Consider the following 21,561-nt stretch of genomic DNA (forward strand, 5'->3'; position numbering starts at 1 on the left):
TTGTAGGTATTCGATAAATTGCAATGATTGCTGGATTGACGATGAGCTCAGCAACGGCAGCGTGTGCCAGAAGATAGGAGACGGCGACACGGCAAGGAGGGTGAGTCGATTCCTTGCACTTCTCTCGATTACTAAGCTAGGCGTATAGAAGAGTACAATTTCAGGTGGTTCAACTCCCCTCAACTTCCTCCTACTCTTCTTTTTCCTCCTTCCTTTACCCCTCCACCTTTTTCCCTCTTCCTTTACCCCTCCCTCTTCACCTATTTCCCCCCCATCCCTCCCCTTCCCCGCACTGCCCGGATTCACCCCCTCAGTCAAAGTGAAGACTTGGCTAAAGGTCATTTCTCTAAATTTGAGGTGAGTCAGACTACCGAGCTAAAAAACGACAGACAATAAAAAACAAGCCCAAAACACCAGGCGACTTTAAAGTATTTATGGCTTCCAGCTCTGGGATTTCCCTTTAAAAGCCGTTTCCTTTCATTTTCCTACAGTATTGTCTTTCGGCCAGCGTCGACCACTTCGTTCTGAACTCTGCCATATAAAAAAGACTGCAAGTCCTTTACGGGAAGAAGTTCCTTCAGGTTTACCAAAAGGGCAAACGACCGTAATCCTGTAGACCGTTCAGTCCGACACGCGGGTAATTCCCGACCCTCGGGGGGAACCGCCGAAGGAGCCAAACGCGCGCCGCTCGTCCCCAACCTGAAGTGCGACTAAACGATGTCGAGCGTCACTTTAATGTTCATGGCCGCCAGCTCGGCCACAAAATACCGGAAAACGTAAGGCACGGAGACGGTCTCGATGGTGTCGCTCTGACGGCAGACGGTACAATTGTACTTCCTGTTGCGCATGGCGGACCACGAAGGGGGCGGTTTCTCCAGCAGCGGGGAGAGCAAGCTCCCGCACTTGACGCAGACGTGGGCCACGGAGCGGTCGGAACAGTTGAAGAGACGGTCGTGCAGCAGGAAGGACGTGCCGTGAGCTAAGAGGGCGTCCCGTTCCATTTCTCCGAAACGGATCCCGCCCTGGACGTTCCTCCCGCCGACGGGCTGGTTGGTGACTTTGTCCCTGGCCCCCGTGGTTCGTACCTGGAACTTGTCGGAGACCATATGGCGGAGGCGCTGGTAGTACACGACGCCGATGAAGATGTCCGCTTCCAGCTCCAGCCCGCTGATCCCGCTGTACAGCTTCTCCGTCCCGTAGAAGTTGTAGCCCGCCGACTTCAACATGTTGCCGAAGTAGTCCAGGGCCGAGTTCTCCTCGGAGAAAGTGAAGGGGGTGGCGTCGTGGCAGACCCCGTGCAGGGCTGCCGACTTCCCGGCCATGCTCTCGATCAGCATCCCGATGGTCATTCGCGACGGGAAGCCGTGAGGGTTGAAGAGGATGTCCGGCATCATCCCGCTCTCCGTGAACGGCATGTCCTCCGCCGGCCACAGCCGGCTCAGGATGCCTTTCTGGCCGTGGCGGCTGGCAAACTTGTCTCCGATGGTCGGGTTGCGGGGAATTCGCATGGTGATGCAAATGCATTTAAATTTCCCGTTTCCGGTGTCGTTGCCGCACACCTTGATGTTATCGACCACACAGTCCTCTTTACTCCTGGAAAAGAGAGGCCCGTCAGTCTCGAGGGGTCCCCCCACGCCGGCTGAATTCCCCTTCCCATCAGTGGGTCAATCCGTCACTGACGGTACTGATCGAGACCTTACTTCACGCAGCACAGTGCTCGGGAGAGTGCAACCGTAGACCGGAGCTCACCGTGCCCAGGGAATGTGCCTAGAGGGGGGAGACCGAGGCCACAGACCTTGCGATCCGGACTCACTTGTAGTACGTCACGAAGGATTCCCCCGTGTTGAGGTTCACGTAGCTGTAGAAGGGGTCCCCGTACTGTAGAACGGCTCCGATGTACGGTAATCCGTCATCGTCTAGTTTGTGCGCGACCCGGGAATCCCCAGGCTTGACTCCGAACACCAGGCAGTCGTCTCCTTGCTTGATTTTATCGGAAAGATCGACGCGCTCCGTTTTGTAGACGGTTCCGTGGGCAAAGCCTCTTTCCCAGGAAGACTTATTCACGATCTAGGAGAGCAGAAGCACTGTCAGCGCTATCTCGATCGATCGATCCATCGCTCGACGGGGGTATCTGGGAGCCCACTGACGCCACACTTTTTGGCAGGGCAGAGAGGGACTTCCGATGAGAATAAGGAAACATCTAAGTCGGGAAGCGGACGCTCTCAGGGTGGATAAAAGAAGCTGGTACACTCCCCGAATCTGGGAGGGATTCAAAATGACCTGGGGAGAGGGAAGGGTTGGCACTGTGTTTCCAAACAGACCAACTCCCTATAAAATGCTGCCAACAGAGGAGTCCTGGGTAAGGACTACCTCTTTCCTACTCGTGCTGGTAGGAGACTCGAGCTCAGTATTTCAATCCAAACCGTGGTTCAGACCAAATTCTCCAAATCCCCCCGGATATTAGCTCCCTCAAGCCGAATTCATTCATTCGATTGTATTTTTGGGGAGGGGGAGCTGAGGAAAAGCAGGGGGGAAAGCCAAAATAACTACTAACAGATGCTCGTGCGTGTCCAGGATGAAAGATGATAATCTGATAATCTGCGAGTTACACGTTTATCATTTCACTGAGACTGGGAGCGTCTGAAGTAGCGTTAAATGGAAGGGATTCCTTAGGAAAACACAAACTAGAGACCTCCTGCGATGCCAGGCAAACTCCATTTCCTTTGCCACCACTTACCATGGCGTCCTCCATATCATAGCCAGTGTAAGAGATGACAGCAACGACGGCATTTGTGCCAATTGGATAGTTATCCATTTCGTAATAATCGTACATGTAAGGTCGAACCAAAGGGCTCTGTGGGGAGTGGAGGCGATAAAGCTTATTATCTGATCTCTCCCGGTAGGTATTAAGTGGAAACCCCATCGTCTGCTTGCCTGAAAAGAAAGGAATTTAATCATTCGTATAATGAGTGCCTGAACGTATTTTGGCAGATTTTATTAAAAGTTTTTTTTTTTTTAAATGGTTATTTGTTAAGCGCTTACTATGCGCCAGGAACTGTACTAAGCACTGGGGTAGATATAAGTTCACTAGGATGGACAGTCCCTTTCCCACATAAAGCAGTTAGGAAACTGGGAAAGTTGAATTTGGTTCATATGGATACTCAACTAAGAAGCTGCTCTCAAAACTGGTAGAAAGAGCAGTTCCGTTAAGAATGATTTCCAACGCGCATTTTGTAGGAAATGGTGAATATCTCTTTCCAGTTGACCAAAAACACCGTAATATTGTACACACTAAGGACTAAATAAGTACCATACTCCATACGATTTTTTTAATAGTGCTTTGTCCCACAGTAAAACTTTCAAAAATAAACTATTTGACAGAGAAAATTCGCTTTTACAAGGATCGTATAGAAGTACTGAGGCATTAGGTTTCAATCAATTCTAAAATCATTAATATCTCGCCGCTGACCTCTCGCCCACTTCCTGCCTCTGGCCTGGGACAGCCTCCCAAGTATCTGACAATTACCTTCACCCGCTTCAAAGGCTTACATATTGGTGATCTTATTTAATCAGTGTGATTTACCCATCTGGCACTGGTACATATTTCGAGGACTCTGGTTGTGATCAGAAAAAGGAATGAAATTGGCCACCACGCTCAGCATGCTATGAGGAAAGAGCTCCTGGTGTGTGGTTATCCCTGGAACGATCTCGTCTTCAAAGATGGCGATGTTCATAAAAGTCTGACATGGGAAAGTACAAAAAAAGTATTTTAACTTCTCTCATACCCTCGGATAAACACCGTCCAAACGCCACCGCTTTACAGCTTGTTTTTCTGTTGAATTCTAGACCATGTTTTACTTTCACATCACAGATTAAAGCTGCATAGTAGCAATAATAGCTGAGGTAATGAAGTACTTTTTCTGAGCCAATTCTCTTTACTCCCAGAAAACGGTCAGGCTCTTGGGCCCCTCCCACGCCAGGTGAATTCTCTTTACTATTAATCGGTCAATCGATAGTATTGATTCATTCAATCGCATTTATCGAGCGCAGACTGCGTGCCGAGCACCGAGAGCTTACTCCATGCAGCAGAGTGCAGAGTGCTTCGGAGAGTACGACGCCAGACGGAGCTCATCGTGGGTAGGGAATGTGTCCGGTTGTTGCTCCGGTGTACTCTCCAGAGGGCTCAGTACAGTGCTCTGCACACGGTAAGCACTCGGTGAGTGCTACTGAATGAACGAACGCCTGCTGCCATCACCAGCAAGTAGCAGCAGCAACCAATCAATGGTATTTATTGAGCCCTTACTGTGGCAGAGCACTGCGCTGAGCGCTTGGGAGAGGACAATCCAACAACCCCAACAGCAGCAACGAGAGGGGGCAGGCCAAGCTGGGGTCGCCACAGGCGGGTGGCGCAATGGGAAGTGAACGTGGGCAGCGGAGCCGTCTTCGGCCTGGCCTCGCGCACGAGCTAAGCAGCGGAGGAGGAAGGGGCTCTGCTCATCCAGCTCTTACCGGGGGCCAGGCAGCCCCCGTCCCGTCTCCACGCTGGGGTCCCAAAGGAGGGGTCGGCATCCAACTCCCCGCCTGACAGACGACTGCTCTCCGCTACTTCAGAGCCTTGCCGAAGACTCATCTCCTTCAACGGGCCTTTCCCCGACTAAGCCCTCATTTCCTCTCCTCCCACTCTCTTTTCCCCTGACCATTTCCTTTTCTTAATAATAATAATGATGATGGTTGTTAAGCGCTCACCATGTGCCAGGCACCGTACGGAGCGCTGGGCTGGATACAAGCATATCGAGTTGGACGCAGTCCCTGCCCCACGTGGGGCTCACAGTCTCAACCCTCATTTTACAGACGAGAGAACCGAGGCCCAGAGAAGTGAAGCCACTTGCCCAAGATCACACAGCAGACAAAGAGCGGAGCCGGGATTAGAATCCATGACCTTCTGGCTCCCAGACCCGTGCTCTAATCCACTATGCCATACTGCTTTCCTTCCACTCCGTTCTGTGTCTTTCTGATCTGCTCCCTTTATTCACTCCTGCAGCTCTTACGTACACATCCGCAATTTATTCCTTTATATGGCCGTCTCCCATCTACTGTGAGGAGAGAACGTATCCCACCGGTTCGGCTGCACTGTACTCTCCCGAGTGCTCAGTACACTGCACCCAAGAGAGCGCTCAGTAAGTATGATTGACTGACTGATCGATCCCCAACCCTGAACCGGAGTGGGTGTGAGGTCCGGGGAGGGTGCCCTGCAGCTAGAACGCAGCCATTTTCCTCAGGCCCGCTCCGAATTCCCACGTTAACGGCTCTGCGTGACCAACCGGGGGTCAACCGGAGCGGCCACGGGGCCGAATTTCCCCGGGGGAAGCCCCAGGGCAGGGCCGGTCATAAGGCTGAGCAGCGGACCAGCCTCTCTGCTGCTTCTCGAGCACCACCGACGGCACCTGTGCCCTTTGGAGCCTCGATAGGATGGCGACTCTTGCCCGGGGGAGGCTCCCGGAGGAAAAGAAGGGCGTCCTTTAACCGGGTATACCTGAACGGGTCCAAACTTCCGACGAGGCAGCCGCAGGGTGCCATCTTCCTCCCCTCTCCTCAGCCCGAGAGGCCAGTACCCAGCTCCAGAGCCCGGCAAGGCCCCAAAGCAGCAGGAGGAGGAGGAGGAGAGGGACCAGGGTCTATCCGCTCCTTCCTCTTCCTCCCTCTCCCTCCTCCTATTCCCGACACCGCGTTCCTCCTCCAAGTCCAACCTCACACTGAGAAGGGCCAGAAGGCGCTGCTGCGCTGCATGAAGGATTACCGGCCTGGTTTCACAAATACCGCTAAATCTCATATAATCACCATAACGGACCCAATTATTAGAAGCGAGAGGAGAAGATCGTTGAAAGAGACTCTGCTTTAACGACATGTGAGACGAAGACCATTTTTTGGTGAGCAGACTGGGAGGGAGAGAGAGGAAAGGAGGGGAAGAGTAACTCTGTGAAGGAAATACCACCAAGATAGCATAACTGAACTGTGGAGAATCTGTATGGAATCAGCTTTCCTTGAAACTGCTTAGGCAGTGAGGATGGCCGGGGACCGCCCGCATTCATGCCTCGAGCCCGGGGCCCATTAATAATAATAATTAGTATTTGTTAAGTGCTCACCATACGTCGAGCACCGTTGAGAGCGCTGGAGTACATACAAGCTAATCAGGTTGAACGGAGTCCCTGTCCCTCATGGGGCTCAGAGTTTTAATCCCCATTTTACGGATGAGGTAAATGAGGCACAGAGCGGCAAAATGACTCGCCCAAGGTCAGACGGCAGACAAGCGGCGCATCAGAACCCAGGTCATTGCTCTGCCCATTAGGCTAAGCTGCTACGTACCTGTTCCAAAGTGCCGATAAATTCTTCCTTGCCCAAATCCAAGTTTCTCACCGGCCGAATCATCCTACAAGGAGTAGTAAACAGGAACAGCCCCGGATACAGACTCGGTTTTCCCGTCATTGGGATGAGAACCACTTCCATCCAAGGGGGAATTTTTTTTTCACCCAAGACCTTTTTCCAAAAGAATGGGAAAAGAAAAAAAAAAAAATCAATCAGTCGACGGTATTTGAGCACTTACTGTGTAGAGCACTGCACTAACTGTTTGGGAGAATACAAGAGAGTTGGTAGACACGATCCCTGCCTCCAAGAAGCTTACAGTCTGGGGAGGGGGGGTTGGACATTGAAATAAATGACAGTTAGGGGAAAGGGCAGAGAACCAAGATCTGTACATAAGTGCCGGGAGTCTGAGAAGACTCACAACTCCCCTCTCGGTCACCTTAAAATTCCGGAGCGAATCTGCAATGCCAGGAGCCAGATCCTTCTCCACCCAGCCCATCACCACTCCATCCAGCACCACGGGGTAACAGTCACGGTAAGGCTGACTAGGCGCTCCATCCACTGGAGTGATGCCTGGGGAGGAGAAGGAAGAAGGTGACGTACGGCCGGCCGGACAGGTTCCAGGCCAAGGCTCAACTGTGGTATGAAAGGGTCTGTGGTTTCGAGGGCTCCTCAATCTCCCCTTTTAAGCCAGCCTGGAGACGGGACTAAAACGCCCCGAGCAGCCCAGAGAAACGGCTTAGCTGTGACTCTCCCCTCCCCGAGGGTCCCATTCCCTTACTATCTCTTCACACCTACGTGCAGAAGGTGTAAGTTGACGAAATGAGGCACCCGAATCTTCTTGCCTGCTTACCAACTATCATTTCCCGCTACCCCGCACCGCACCGCGTGACACGGAGGAATTCGCAATGCTTACCTTCAGGCCTGATTAAATGCCTGACCTGATGATCCTGTCTCTACCCCAGCCCTCCCTTTGGGCATTTATTATTCTCTTTCTCCAAATATGCATAGTACCAAAAAGCACAAAAATACTTTGGACCTACGATGAATTCCTCTTACCCGGCCTCAAATGCCCCTCGGGCACTTTTTTTTCTGGGTCCCAGTGCAAAAGGTGGAGACACAAGAATAATCCCCACACAGATAATAACTGTGGTATTTCCTAAGCGTTTACTGTGTGCCGAGTACTCTTCTAAGCGCTGAGGTAGACACAAGGTAATCAGGTTGGACACGATCCCCGTCCCACACGGGGCTCACGGTCTTCATCCCCATTTTCCAGATGAGGCGACTGAGGCCCAGAGAAGTGACTTGTCCAAGATCGCACGGCAGACGCGTGTCAGAGCCGGGATGAGTATCCGCACCCTCTGACTCCCAGACCCGTGCTCTTCCCACTAGGCCACGACAGATCACAATAATCACGGTATTTGTTAAGCTTTTAAACTACGTGCCAGGCACTGTACTGGGCACTGGGGTAGATCCAGGCAAATTGGGTTGGACACAGTTCCTGTCCCACGTGGGGCTCACAGTCTCAATCCCCATTTGACAGATGAGGAAACTGGGGCACAGAGGAGTAAAGTGAGTTGCCCAAGGTCACACACAGCAGACAAGTGGCGGAGCCGGCATTGGGCCCGGGATCCCAGGCCCGCGACGCCGGACGAGACGGACCGAATCCCAGGAGGAAAGGTCCTGCGAAGCCCCACACAGAAGCACAAACCAGTAGCCGCCGTGACCCCCCGAAGAGAGGCTTCGGGTCACCTACCCAAAGAGCAGAGCAGTGCCGGGAGGGTGGGCGTGTAGGCGACTTGGGTGACGATCTCACAGACGGCGGTCATGTGGTTCATCAGGCCGCAGGGCTCGCCGTCCGGGGTGTGGACGGGGCAGAGGAAGCCCCACGACTCCGGCAGCAGCCTGCGCACCGAGGTGGTCCGCATCTTGGCGAAGGCGGCCCCTCGGTGCACGCAGCGGAAGTGGGAGAGGTAGCGGATGAAATTCAGCTTGTCCGCCACTACGCACAGGCCAACGTCCTGCAGCATCCCCAGACCTGGAACCACAGACATCCGCGTCAAACACGACACTTTCATTTATTCTTCTTTCGGGGGGCTTTGCTCAGTCAATGCCCGACTGGCAGTGGCAGTTTCAGGGCAAGGATCGCATAGGTCACCAAACCCAAATACTCTCCGGATCGGTGCCTCTCAGGATGGCACCTGGAGAGTTTCCGCTTCTCTACCGGTCTCCGCAACGGGAGGGAGAGTCAAGCAGAGGCCTGTCCATTCCATTCCTAGCTTGGCCAGTGGCTAGCGACAGGAAGGCAATCTGCTACAGGTCAAAACTCGCCCGTGCTGGGCAGCAGCGGCATGGGAGAGAGGCAAGGGAGGAGACTCAGATTTACCGAGCGGAAGAAGGGGATGGTAAACCACTTCCGTATTTTAACTGAGAAAACTCTACGGATCCAGTACCGGAACGACTGCAGATGGAGGTGGGGCGTTCTGGGAGAGATGAGTCCACGGAGTCGCTGCGGGTCGGAGATGACCCGACAGCATAAGAAAAGACAAAGTACTACCGGCTAACGTGGCTGAAAGTAATTTTTTCAAAAAAGTATACTCGTGGGTCCCATCAACCATTTTAATAACTAGTAACTCTGTAAAATATACTATTTTAGGGAGAAACACGACGGATACGCTTCATTTTAAAGCCTGAGTCGCTGCGGGGATGATTCCGGGCTCCTGATTTGAACAGCAATAGTAATAATAATATAATAATAATGATTGAGGTATTTTTTAAGCACTTACTCTGTGCCAGGCACTGTTCTAGGCGCTGGGATAGATGCAAGCAAATCGGGTAGGCACAGTCCCTGTCCCATAAGGGGCTCACAGTCTGAATCCTCATTTTACAGATGAGGTGACTGAGACACAGAGAAGTTAAGTGACTTGCCCAAGGTCACATAGCAGACAAGGGCCAGAGCCGGGATTAGAGAGTTGTAGTCTTCAAACTACACCTGGCCTCTCCCTCGATCTTCAAGACTTTTGAGGAACAAGAATAGAACATATGTCGACACATTAAATATGGTACCTGGGATTTGGTTCCAAATCCCATGACTTGAAACAGTTAGCTGTAGTTACTGGTTCGACAAACTGCGAAATGTTTCACACCCACCACCGATTTTTGCAAGCCATCCAAGCCATCTAGACTGTTGATGTATTCCAATTCATTTGTGGGGGGGGGGGGGGGGGGGGGGGAAATCACCTGTTTTAGATCGTAGGCTCCCAGTGGCAAGAAGGTATTCGAAAGGTCTCGTGAGGTCTAATCCCATACTGAACACCTTCATTAGATTTTCGGAGTTAAGTGAGATGTTGGTCTTTTGAGCCCTCTTGTCGAACGCTATTTTAACAGACACGAGCCAAGCCTCCAATTTTTCCTGTAATGAAAAGGGGAATGCCAGAAATATCATAAAGGTCAGAGATCACAGGGGACTCAGAAGCACTTCCTGGAAGTAACCAGTTGTCCGACCGACAGTGACCCTCCCTCCACTGCAAAGCCTTATTGAAGGCACATCTCCTCCAAGAGGCCTTCCCTGACTCGGGCCCTTTTTATTTTTCTTCAACTCCCTTCTGGGTCGCCCTCTCTCGTTCCCTTTATTCATCCCCACCTAACCCCCCTCCCGCAGCCTCACAACACATAGCTATCTGTAATTTTTTTTATTTATATTCACGTCCGCCTCACCCTCTAGACTGTAAACTCATTGTGGTCAGGAAATATTTCTGCTATATTATTATACGTACTCTCCCAGGCACTCAGTACAGTGCCCTGCGCTCAATAAATATGACTGACTGGATGTGACATTCTAAGTGAGGACCATTCTCCTTATGCACTTGGACCTGTGATCTTGGGACATTTGAGGTTCACCCCTCTCCAACCCCACAGCACTTTTGTACATATCTTTCAATTATGGATTATAAACTACTTATTTATTTGCATGAATGTCTCTCTCCCCATCCGGACTCCCAGGCTCAGGCTCCAGCAGGGCTCTCCCCGCAAGGGGCCTCGAACCTTCCTGCTCAGGTTCCCTCACACCAACAGGGAGGCAGTGACGCATCAGAACCGAAAAAGTTATCGATCACCTTAAGCTAAGAGAGGTGCTGTTCGGACGGGCACCCGTCTGAGAGAACGGGAGAGGTTTACCTTTAAAAACATCAGAAAGAGCTGCCCCGGAGTGAGGACTTCTTGGTTCATCAAGCTATCCGAACTCTCCTCCATGCACTCTCCTTTGGCGAAGGCAAACAACTTCCGCGTCATGAGACAAAGCATGTAGAACTTTTCTGTATTCGACTTCAGATGAATGCAGATACACTGACTGAAGAAGCGGAAGGGGAAAAGCACAAAATAATCTGAAGGCTGAGATCTCCTGATGTACCACCCTACGAAATCCAATTTTCACTGGTAAAACTGTACAACCCCAGGAATTCTACCCCTCCAATTACAAGAAAATCACACGTCGCCCTTCTTGGCGGGCTCGGTGCTTGGCGTGAGTTCCGCTTTTATCAGAGCCAAAGGATAAGGGAAAAACTGGGTATTCAAGTGTTGGTTATTTGAACTGAGGACCCTGAAAAAGTATTGAACGATTTGGGGGAGGGGGAAATAAAAGCAACGGTGATGGAGAAAAGACTAATTCTCTTCAGACCTCGATGTAGTGGCTTTTACATCGAAGGTTCAATTATTTCGGATGAAGTCCAATGGGGGAAAGAGAGAAGAGAAAATGCCTCCTTTGTGCGACAAGTTTCTAGACGAAATGGACTCTAAAGCGTCAGGCAGAGATCACAGGGCCACGGGACTTTGAGGAATTTACTGAATCCAACTGGATGTGACATTTAAGACGTTTCTCCTACGGTTTCTAATAATTACAGTACTTGTTAAGCGGTTACTGTGTGTCAAGCACCATTCTAAGCTTTGGGGTAGATACACGTTAGGTTGGACACAGACCCTGTCCCACACGGGGCTCACATTCTTAACCCCATTTATCCACGAGAGCTCAGAAGACATGAGCTGCCAGAGTAACTGGGGGAGAACTGTTCCATTTTGGAGTAGAATTCCCAGACAATCCCCTACAATTCGACGATCGGAGTACACTCCTAGCCCTTAATTGACACTCATCCCGCTAAAAGATAGGCAGCATTGCCGAGAGCATTCACAGAGCGGACACGTACTTCAGCAGAAACTCTGCGGCTTGTTCGTTTCGGTACCACTCGGGAAGGTTGAGTTTTATTCTGAAACGTTCCCCCAGGTAGTTCAGGACCTGTTTTTGGGTGGTGCAACCCTCTTCCATCACCATCCTCAACATCTGAGACACACAGTTCTTATAAAAAGAGTTGTCCTCCCTTCCTTTGATCAGCTCCTGGAAGATCTGGTGATCGGAGAAACCAACCAAGGCCTAGGAGAGAAGAGATGCTGCCATCAATCCAAAACTTTCATTGGGTGCATTCGGAGTTTACATCACTGGACCGAGAGCTTGGGAGAGTAGAACAAAGCGGGCACGCAGGTTCCCTCCCAGCAAGATGAAAACACCGACCGATCGAATCACGGACGCGTCGCTCTATTTCTTCAGGACGAGGGTCACTTCACTTCCCTGGGCCTCAGTTACCTCATCTGTAGAATGGGGATTGAGACTCAGAGCCCCTTATGGGACAGGGACCGTGTCCCTGATTAACCTTCTATCTACTCCAACACTTGGAACGGTGCTCGGTAAATAGTAAGCACTTGACAAGTACCGTAGTTATTATTATATCACGGTCCAGGTGGAGGGATCCTACAGCTTGAATCCTGTATTAGATTTTTTTCATCTACCCCAGCGTTTAGTACAGTGCCTGGCGCATATTAAGGGCTTAATAACATAAAAAATACCACTGATAGATTGACTGATACAATTTAGACAGCCAAGTACAGCTCTCCCAGAGACCGGAGGAAAAATGAAAAGAGAAATGAGGGGCGAGGGTAGGGGATATAAATTTGGGATTCACCTAGAAGAGGTAGTTGAAATTAATCATAGGGACAAAGCAAAGAAATTAAGCAACTAGAAATGCAACTTGAAGGGTGCCCAGAGTTAATTGGGGAATGGAAAGTTATTTTATTGCCCTAGAAACGAAATGAACTCTCCTAAACACCCTTCTCTTCATCTCGTCTCCCTGGATAACAGACCCTTGACCCTTCTCCGGAACGTATAGGCAAGGCTTCTTCATCCCATTTCCCCAGTCCAATAATGGAGAACCTGCATGGTGAGTGACTTCATCTTTCCAGATCGGGACTCTCCCTAGTCCAAGAACAATTTTTTCCACAACCAATCTCATCACAATCCACTATGGGCCATGCTTTACCTTAAGGGCAAACCCGAGAGGGAGAAAAAACAGCTCCTTCTGATAAATAAAGTTGACCATCACGGTGCCATTTTCCAGATAATGAAGGTTCATATTGATAGCGGTGTGTTCATCCCTAACACAGTGCATCGACACACCTGTAAATATGAACAAAAAGGGTCAGACGAGCATTCAGCCGGCATACAGTAACACAGGGAAAACGGGATGGTACCTTTCACAAGCTGGAATACAAAGAAGGAGGCTGAAGAAAAACCAAAATGTCCACTCCAGAGCTTCAGAATTCCTTCTTGGAGCACTGGTTACAACCCAATCTTCTGAATGAGATGGGAATTTTCCCTTCCCCTCCTGGGAAGTAGGCTAAAGAAAGGGCTTAACGTGGTAGACTGCCAAGCCCGCTGCAAGAACCGGTCACACCAAGTTGCGCTCCCTCTTAATTTAGGAGTCTTGGCTTTGTCATACATTTCCAGACAATTTCTTCCCCAGCTAAGTTACCTGTAACTTGTAAAGACAGAAGGGTGACGTCCGGGGTATTGTGCTTTCAAATCCTTCCACAGCAGGTCTGACAGGGGAATTGCAAGGAAGGGGTCAGAAGCCCCCAAATAGTCATAATTGGGGTTTTGAAGCACTTACGATGGGTTGAGTACTGTGCTAAGCACTGAGGGTAGCCACAAGAGCATCACATGGGACTCGCGGTCAAAGGAGGTAGGAGAATAATGGGGAAAATGAGGCCAGGAGAAATCAAGCCATTTGCCATGGTCATGCAGCAGGCAAGTGACGGTGCTGGGCTCAGAACCCCATCGATCGATCAACTGCATTTACTGAGCGCTTACTGTGTGCACAGCACTGTGCCAAGCACTTGGGAGAATATGATGACGTCCTCTGACGCCCAGTCGGTCCCATGGCCTTCTGATTAGGCCGCAGTGCTTCCCCAGTGGGGCATTCTGTGATGAAGCTGGCTCCTCTGCCAATAGTAGGAAAGCCTCGCTACCTCAGGGACAGACCAAGTTCTCCTCAGTGAGAGGAAATTCAGTTTTGGCTTCCTGCGCTTCTGCACCATAAGAAGAGAATCAGATGTTCTCTACTTCAGCCGCCACACTTGGGGTGAGGAAGAAGTTCTTTTTAATCCGATCTTTTTTTCCCCCCAGCGAGTAAAATCTGCAGGTTGCCATGCAACCAAACACCTGTGAATGGCTTTGACGTTCAAGCCATCTCGTCTGGCGTTTGCAGCTTTGAACGTCACCGGTTTTCGATTCCCTCTTGTAAACCTCCTCTTTGGTATTTCTCCGCCGCTACTGCTTTCCAATCTATAGGACCGATTAAATCTCAACTTTGAGCACTTCCCTGTTGGGACCCTGGTTCGGGCGTGATGCCTGGAGCCTTCAAGAGCCTCAACTGGGTCCTGGATGGAGTCGTCGGCCACTTATCTTCCTGGGATTGTTCTAAACATCAGCTGGCTAACTCTGGTCCTCCTTTGGGGTTAAACGGCTAGTCGGCCCTCCTCTCGATCTCACGGAAGCAAAGGCTTCGGAATCTAGAGCAACTCGAATCTGTTTTCTCTGAATGATCGCCAAGTCTCACGATTCCTGAGCTCGGGGAATATACATTTAGAAGAGCAGAGATTTTATAAGAGACTTGAGAAACGTGCCATTTGCGCTTTGGGGCTTTACTTTTCCAGAATTAATGCTCTCTCTCCACTTAATAATGGCGTAAATGCTCTTTAAAATGGTAACAGGAAGTGCTTAATAGCAAAATAAAGGCCTTGGGAAATACACAACAAAGCAGGAGTCAATTCAGAAGCATCAATTATGGACTGAACTCTTCATTTATTATCAAGACAAAAACCACTTACCAAAATGTGTGTAGCCCGGGCCTCGACTTTTCCATTTTGGTCGTATCAATGCAATGGGAAAATTTCTCCGAGGCATAATCAGCATCCTGATGATTTTCTCAATGCCATTGACTATGAAATAGCCTCCCATTTCCTGCCGGGGGGGGGGGGGAGGGGGGATTAGAGAGAGAGCACGTAGACCATTTTATTTAATGATGTCAGAAAGACGATGGGAGTCTCCACGCCCCACTTGATTTTTTCCCCGAAAAGTAAAGAGCAGATCTCAACTCACGACAGGTACGCGGCCCATATTTTTAAACGTAGGACCCAAATAAACGTCCCCCTTTCATCTTGTGATTTAAACCGCCTTATTCTTCCACAGTTACCTCTGGCTCCTCGTGGTGTTCAATGAGAGCTTTTGGCGGAAGGTCATATAAGTTGCAAAGCTTAGACTTCACCATTATGGGAACATAGCCGAGGGACTGTTTAATAATCCCTTTCGGGATGCCGTTCACTGCCCAGCTGATATCGGCCTAGACGAAAACAGTCGAAAGGGTTTATTTTCAGAGAAGAAAGGATAAAACGAGAATACGTTCGGCTCTACCCAGAACCCACAACGAAAACACGCGTTCCGGCGAAACAAAACGGTAGAATGAGGGGATTGTTCATTTGACAGTTCACTTCTGCACGATGGTGGACGCGGCAACAAAAGAAAAGTGCTTGGGCACGCGATGAGGACAACATCAGTGGAGAGGCACAGTAAAGCCTGTCCTATTTCTTAAGATATCATCGTTAACAGCGTTGACCATCTTTTTCTAGAACATTTTTCACTTGATGTACGTTGGAGGGAAAGCTAAGCTCTCAAGGAACGGGTGTGAGAACTCTCTTTTATCGCACTCCCCCAAATGCTCAGTACAGCGCTCTGCACACACCGAGTGCTCGATAAATACTACCGACTGATAGGTAAAGGAAAACGGCACAACGGGGTGACCTAGGAAGGTGCAATGCTGAACTGCAGATCTCTTAGAGAGCCGTTTGGATCAGTAGAGGCATAGTGCTCAGGAGCTCATGGTATAAAGTGGACGTACTGTACAAACGAACAATCATCAATCAGTCAACGGCATTTACTGAGTGCTTACTGTGTGCAGAGCACTGTCCCGAGCACTTGGGAGAGTACAAGATATCAGAGTTTACAGACATGCTCCCTGCCAACAAGAAATTTACAGTCTAAAGGGAGAGATGGCTATTAACATAGATTAATTACAGATAGGCACATAAGTGCTGGGGGGGGGGGATGAAGAAGGTATAAATGCAGGGGTGATAAAGAAGGGAGTGGGAGAAGAGGAAATAAGGGCTTAGTCAGGGGAAGGCCTCGTGGAGAGATGTGCTTACAGTAAGACTCTGAAGGTGGAAAGGGTGATGGGGGGTTGAATATGAGGAGGGAGGGCGTTCCAGGCCAGAGGCAGGACGTGGGCAAAAGGTCGGCGGAGAGATAGACGGGACGGAGGTAGAGTGAGAAAGTCTGCATTAGAGGACCGGAGGGTACGGGCTGGGTTGTAGCGGGAGAGTAACGAGGTGAGGTAGGAGGGGGTAAGGTGATCAGGTGCTTTAAGGTATGGAGTTTCAGTTTGATGCGGAGGTGGATGGGCAACCAATGGAGGTTCTTGAGTGCGGAAGCATGGACGGAACCTTTCTGTAGAAAAACAATCCGGACAGGAGAGTGAGGTAGGGACTGAAGAGAGACACGAGGCAGGGAGGTCAGCAAGGAGGCTGATGCGGTAATTACGGCAGGATAGGATAAGCGCTTGGATTAATGTAGTGGTTTGGATGGAGAGAATAGAGCAGAACCTTGCAGTCATAAACAAAATACTACTCCAATTCATTTTAAGCACAGTGCTCCATAAAAGGAGTAAAAGTACCAAGGCTTTTAGCAGTTTACCTTTATTTTCTCAATGCTTTAATGGGGCCAGACCAAAACCATTTCCCAAATTAGAAAAAAAAGTATTTCCCAGATTGCACACTCATTAGGGGCACAGAGTATGCCTGCTACTTTAAATTTTTTTAAATGGTATTTGTTTAAGCGTGCCAGGCATTGGGGTAGACACAATCTGAATTCCTATTTTACAGATGAGGGAACAGAGGCCCAAAGAAGCGAAGTGACTTTCCTGAAGTCACACAGCAGACAAGTGGCGGAGCCGGGATTAGAAAATAAATACGATCGAATGAACGAACCCACATCCTTCTGACTGCCAGCCACGTGCTCTATCCCCACTAGGCCAAGCTCGGCTGTCGTACCGTCCTCTCCCGAGGGCTCAGTACAGCGATCTACACGTAGTAAGCGGTCGAGAAATACCATTGTTGGACTGATGGATTTTACTCCCAATTTTCCTCTCGGTCTCAAGGTGGTGAAGTGGGTAAACGGAAAAAGCGGACTATCTTTGTATATCGGGTTGGGTGACGGGAGCTTTCTGGGAGGGCCACGCGGGGCAACGGAATCTCATGCTACACCTCAGAGATTTCTCTTTTGAAGACGCGTGACCCGGCGGGGTTACTCACCGTCAGCTTTCCCCGGTAGGTACTTCTTCGCCCCCGACATTCCGCGGGGAAGACTTTCAGTTCCTTGCAGATCGAACCTTTGGGGACCATCGGAGGGCTAATAACGGCATCCACGATGGCCAGAGTAATGCGCTCGTCTCTGAAAGCAAACTCGAAGGGAAGGATGGCCTGCAACCCAATGAAAAACAACAGTCTTATCATTTTGCGGTGCAATAACCCCCTCCTTCCTGAAACCCTCCTACCTTGAATGGCAAAGCACGTTTTCTCCTTTAGTCAGTCAGTCGTGTTTACTGAGCGCTTACTGTGTGCAGAGCACTGTGCTGCGCTCGGGAGAGTACAATAAAATAACAGAACGGATACATTCCCCGTCCACAACGAGCTTACGGTCTAGAGGGACGAAATTAAGAGTGGAGCTTACGATCTTTAGCGTTTTCATCTCAGTCATCTAATTTTATGCTCCTTACGGCCCAGTGGGGAAAGAAGCAGCAGCAGCAGCCGGCCAGAATGATCATCCCCATTTTACAGATGAGGAAACTCGAGGCCCAGAGAGATTAGGTGCCTGCCTTGACTAGAATCTAGTTCTTCCAATGCCCAGACCCTTTGCATTTTAATAATAATGTTGGTATTTGTGAAGCGCTTACTACGTGCAGAGCACTGCTCTAAGCGCTGGGGGGGATCCAGGGTCATCAGGTTGTCCCACGTGAGGCTCCCAGTGAATCCCCCTTTTACAGATGAGGGAACCGAGGCCCAGAGAAGTGAAGTGCCTCGCCCCCAGTCCCCCAGCTGACGAGGGGCAGAGCCGGGACTCGAACCCACGGCCTCTGCCTCCCAGCCCGGGCTCTTTCCACCGAGCCGCGCTGCTTCACGTCGGTATGGCGGGAACGGCCGGGAGCCCCCACTCCAGCCCCTCGCACAGCGCCTAGCACAGCGCTTAGCATCACCTGCACGGCCTGGCTCAGCCCTTCGCGCACCGCGTGGTCGAAGGAGCGCACGTGGGCCCGGCTGAGCTCCTGCAGGGCGGCCGCCTGGCGCGCACGCGGGGCCCCGCCGTCCGGACGCGTCAGGTGCCGCAGGCTCGGCCCCGACGGCAGCGCCCGCCAGCTGGGCCCGGGATCCATCCCCGCAGCGCCCGGCCGGGACGAGAAGGCGCCCGCCCCTCCCAAGCGGCGGCGGCGGCGGCGGCGGCGGCGAAGAGATGGCCGACTCCTCCTCCTCCTCCCCCGACCCGACCCGAGCCGAGCCGAGCCGGAGCCCCGCCGCGGGGGCGGCTGGGAGTTGTAGTTCTCAGGCCGCGCCGCGGGGGCGGCTGGGAGGGCTGGTAGTTCTCAGGCCGCGCCGCGGGGGCGGCTGGGAGGGCTGGTAGTTCTCGGCCCGCTCCGCCCTCCTCCCCCTCACTCGAGCCGGAGCCCCGCCGAGGGGGCGGCTGGGAGTGCTTGGAGTTCTCGGCCCGCTCCGCCCTCCTCCCCTCACTCGAGCCGGAGCCCCGCCGCGGGGGCGGCTGGGAGTTGTAGTTCTCAGGCCGCGCCGCGGGGGCGGCTGGGAGGGCTGGTAGTTCTCAGGCCGCTCGGAGCCCCGCCGCGGGGGCGGCTGGGAGTGCTTGGAGTTCTCGGCCCGCTCCGCCCTCCTCCCCTCACTCGAGCCGGAGCCCCGCCGCGGGGGCGGCTGGGAGTTGTAGTCCTCGGGCCGCTCGGAGCCCCGCCGCGGGGGCGGCTGGGAGATGATGTAATAATAACAATGTTGGTATTTGTTAAGCGCTTACTACGGGCAGAGCACTGTTCTAAGCGCTGGGGGAGACCCAGGGGAGTGAGGTTGTGCCACGTGAGGCTCACAATCTTCATCCCCATTTTACAGATGAGGGAACTGAGGCCCAGAGAAGTGAAGGGACTTGCCCCCAGTCACCCAGCTGACGAGTGGCGGAGCCGGGATTCAAACCCGTGACCTCTGACTCCCCAGCCCGGGCTCTTTCCACCGAGCCTCGCCGCAGCTCTGCCACTGGTCAGCTGGGTGACTGGGGGCAAGTCCCTTCACTTCTCTGGGCCTCAGTCCCCTCATCTGTAAAATGGGGATGAAGACTGTGAGCCCCACGTGGGAGAACGTGATGACCCTGTATCTACCCCAGCGCTAAGAACAGTGCTCGGCACATAGTAAGCGCTTAACAAATACCAGCATTATTATTCTTCTCTAAATCCTCAGGCCGCTCCGCCCTCCTCCCCCGACCCGAGCCGGCGCCTCGCCGCGGGGGCGTCTGGGAGTTGTAGTTCTCAGGCCGCGCCGCGGGGACGTCTGGGAGATGCAGTTCTCAGGCCGCTCGGAGCCCCGCCGCGGGGGCGTCTGGGAGATGATGGCGTCCTCGGGCCGCTCTGCCCTCCTCCCCGCACCCGAGCCGGCGCCCCGCTGCGGGGGCGTCTGGGAGTTGTAGTCCTCAGGCCGCTCGACGCCCCGCCGCGGGGGCGTCTGGGAGTTGTAGTCCTCAGGTCGCTCGGAGCCCCGCCGCGGGGGCGTCTGGGAGACGGAGCGGCGGCTCGCTGGGGCCGGCGCGGGGCCTCCTGGGAAATGTAGTCTTTGGCGAATCCGCCCCTCTCCTTTCAGCCGGTCCTCTTTACTGAGCGCTCGGCGCTCGGGGGCGTCCACTACGACGCCGGACGGACACATTCCCCGCCCACCGCGAGCTTCCCGTCTAGGGGAGACGGACGGAAATAGAAATGAATGAATTACGTAGAAAAAGCATGATAATTATGGTGTCTGATAAGCGCTCACTAGGCGCCAGGCCCTGTGCTAAACGCTGGGGGTTACAACAAAAATAAATAAATTGCATATAAGGATGAATATGGTATCTCTTAAGCGCTCACTGTGTGCCCGGCACCGTACTAAACGGGGGGGGGGGGGGGGGGTAACAACAAAAATAAATTACACATTATAATGATGATAATTACGGTATCTGATAAGCGCCCATTATGTGCCAGACACTGTACTAAACGCTGGGGAGGGATACCACAAAAATAAACAAATTACACGTTATAATAATGATAATGATGGTATCTGTGAAGCGCTCATTAGGTGCCAGGCACTGTGCTAAACGCTGGGGAGGGATACCACAAAAATAAACAAATTACACGTTATAATAATGATAATGATGGTATCTGTGAAGCGCTCATTAGGTGCCAGGCACTGTACTAAACCCGGGGGGGATACAACAAAAATAAATGACATAATAATGATAATTATGGTATCTGTTAAGCGCTCACTGTGTGCCAGGTACTGCACTAAACGCTGGGATGGATACAACAAAAATAAGTGTTACATATTATAATGATGATGATTATGGTATCTGTTAAGCGCTCACTATGTGCCAGACCTGTATTAAACGCTGGGGGGGAACAACAAAAATAAATAAATTTCATATTATAATGATGATAATTATGCTATCTGTTAAGCGCTCACTATGTGCCAGGCCCTGTACTAAACGCTGGGGGGCTACAACAAAAATAAACAAATTACACATTATAATGATGATAATTATGGTATCTGATAAGCGCTCATTATGTGCCAGGAACTGTACTAAAAGCTGGGGGGATACAACAAAAATAAATAAATTACATATGATAATAATTATAATTATGGTATCTGATAAGCGCTCATTTTGTGCCAGGCACTGTACTAAAAGCTGGGGGGATACAACAAAAATAAATAAATGACATAATGATAATTATGGTATCTGTTCAGCACTCACTATGTGCCAGGTACTGCACTAAACGCTGGGATGGATACAACAAAAATAAGTGTTACATATTATAATAATTATAATTATGGTATCTGATAAGCACTCATTTTGTGCCAGGCACTGTACTAAAAGCTGGGGGGATACAACAAAAATAAATAAATGACATAATGATAATTATGGTATCTGTTCAGCACTCACTATGTGCCAGGTACTGCACTAAACGCTGGGATGGATACAACAAAAATAAGTGTTACATATTATAATAATGATGATTATGGTATCTGTTAAGCGCTCACTATGTGCCGGCCCTGTACTAAATGCTGGAGGGTTACAGCAAAAATAAACAAATTACACATTATAATGATAATTATGGTAACTATTAAGCACTCACTGTGTGCCAGGCTCTGCACTAAACGCTGGGGGGATACAACAAAAATAAACAAATTACACATTATAATGATGATAATTATGGTATCTGTTAAGCGCTCATTATGTGCCAGGCACTGTACTACGCTGGGGGGGGGGGGGGAATACAACACAGCGTGGCTCAGTGGAAAGAGCCCGGGCTTTGGAGTCAGAGGTCATGAGTTCGAATCCCAGCTCTGCCACCTGTCAGCTGTGTGACTGTGGGCAAGTCACTTAACTTCTCTGTGCCTCAGTTACCTCATCTGTAAAATGGGGATTAAGAGTATGAGCCCCACGTGGGACATCCTGATTCCCCTGTGTCTACCCCA

The 21,561-nt window shown here is 51.1% G+C and overlaps 1 protein-coding gene and 1 non-coding gene across 2 annotated transcripts; one reads left to right on the forward strand and one right to left on the reverse strand.

Moving 5' to 3' along the window:
- Nucleotides 1–417: 417 nt before the first annotated feature.
- On the reverse strand, nt 418–18,224 carry POLR1B (RNA polymerase I subunit B). The gene is made up of 15 exons (XM_007671291.4): nt 18,048–18,224; nt 17,107–17,274; nt 14,937–15,083; nt 14,572–14,704; nt 12,723–12,859; nt 11,559–11,782; nt 10,537–10,708; nt 9,601–9,772; nt 8,117–8,398; nt 6,800–6,933; nt 6,364–6,534; nt 3,584–3,740; nt 2,738–2,934; nt 1,814–2,067; nt 418–1,593 (listed from the first exon to the last, which is right to left on the reverse strand). Exons 1-15 carry the CDS (start codon nt 18,222–18,224, stop codon nt 711–713), a joined length of 3,408 nt encoding a protein of 1,135 aa, XP_007669481.2. The 3' UTR covers nt 418–710.
- Nucleotides 8,544–8,681, forward strand: LOC114814375. The gene has a single exon (XR_003762173.1). It is a non-coding gene; the product is annotated as a small nucleolar RNA SNORA7 (small nucleolar RNA).
- Nucleotides 18,225–21,561: the final 3,337 nt, after the last annotated feature.

The sequence above is a fragment of the Ornithorhynchus anatinus genome, chromosome 9 (assembly GCF_004115215.2).
Source record: "Ornithorhynchus anatinus isolate Pmale09 chromosome 9, mOrnAna1.pri.v4, whole genome shotgun sequence".
NCBI classification, from domain to species: domain Eukaryota; kingdom Metazoa; phylum Chordata; class Mammalia; order Monotremata; family Ornithorhynchidae; genus Ornithorhynchus; species Ornithorhynchus anatinus.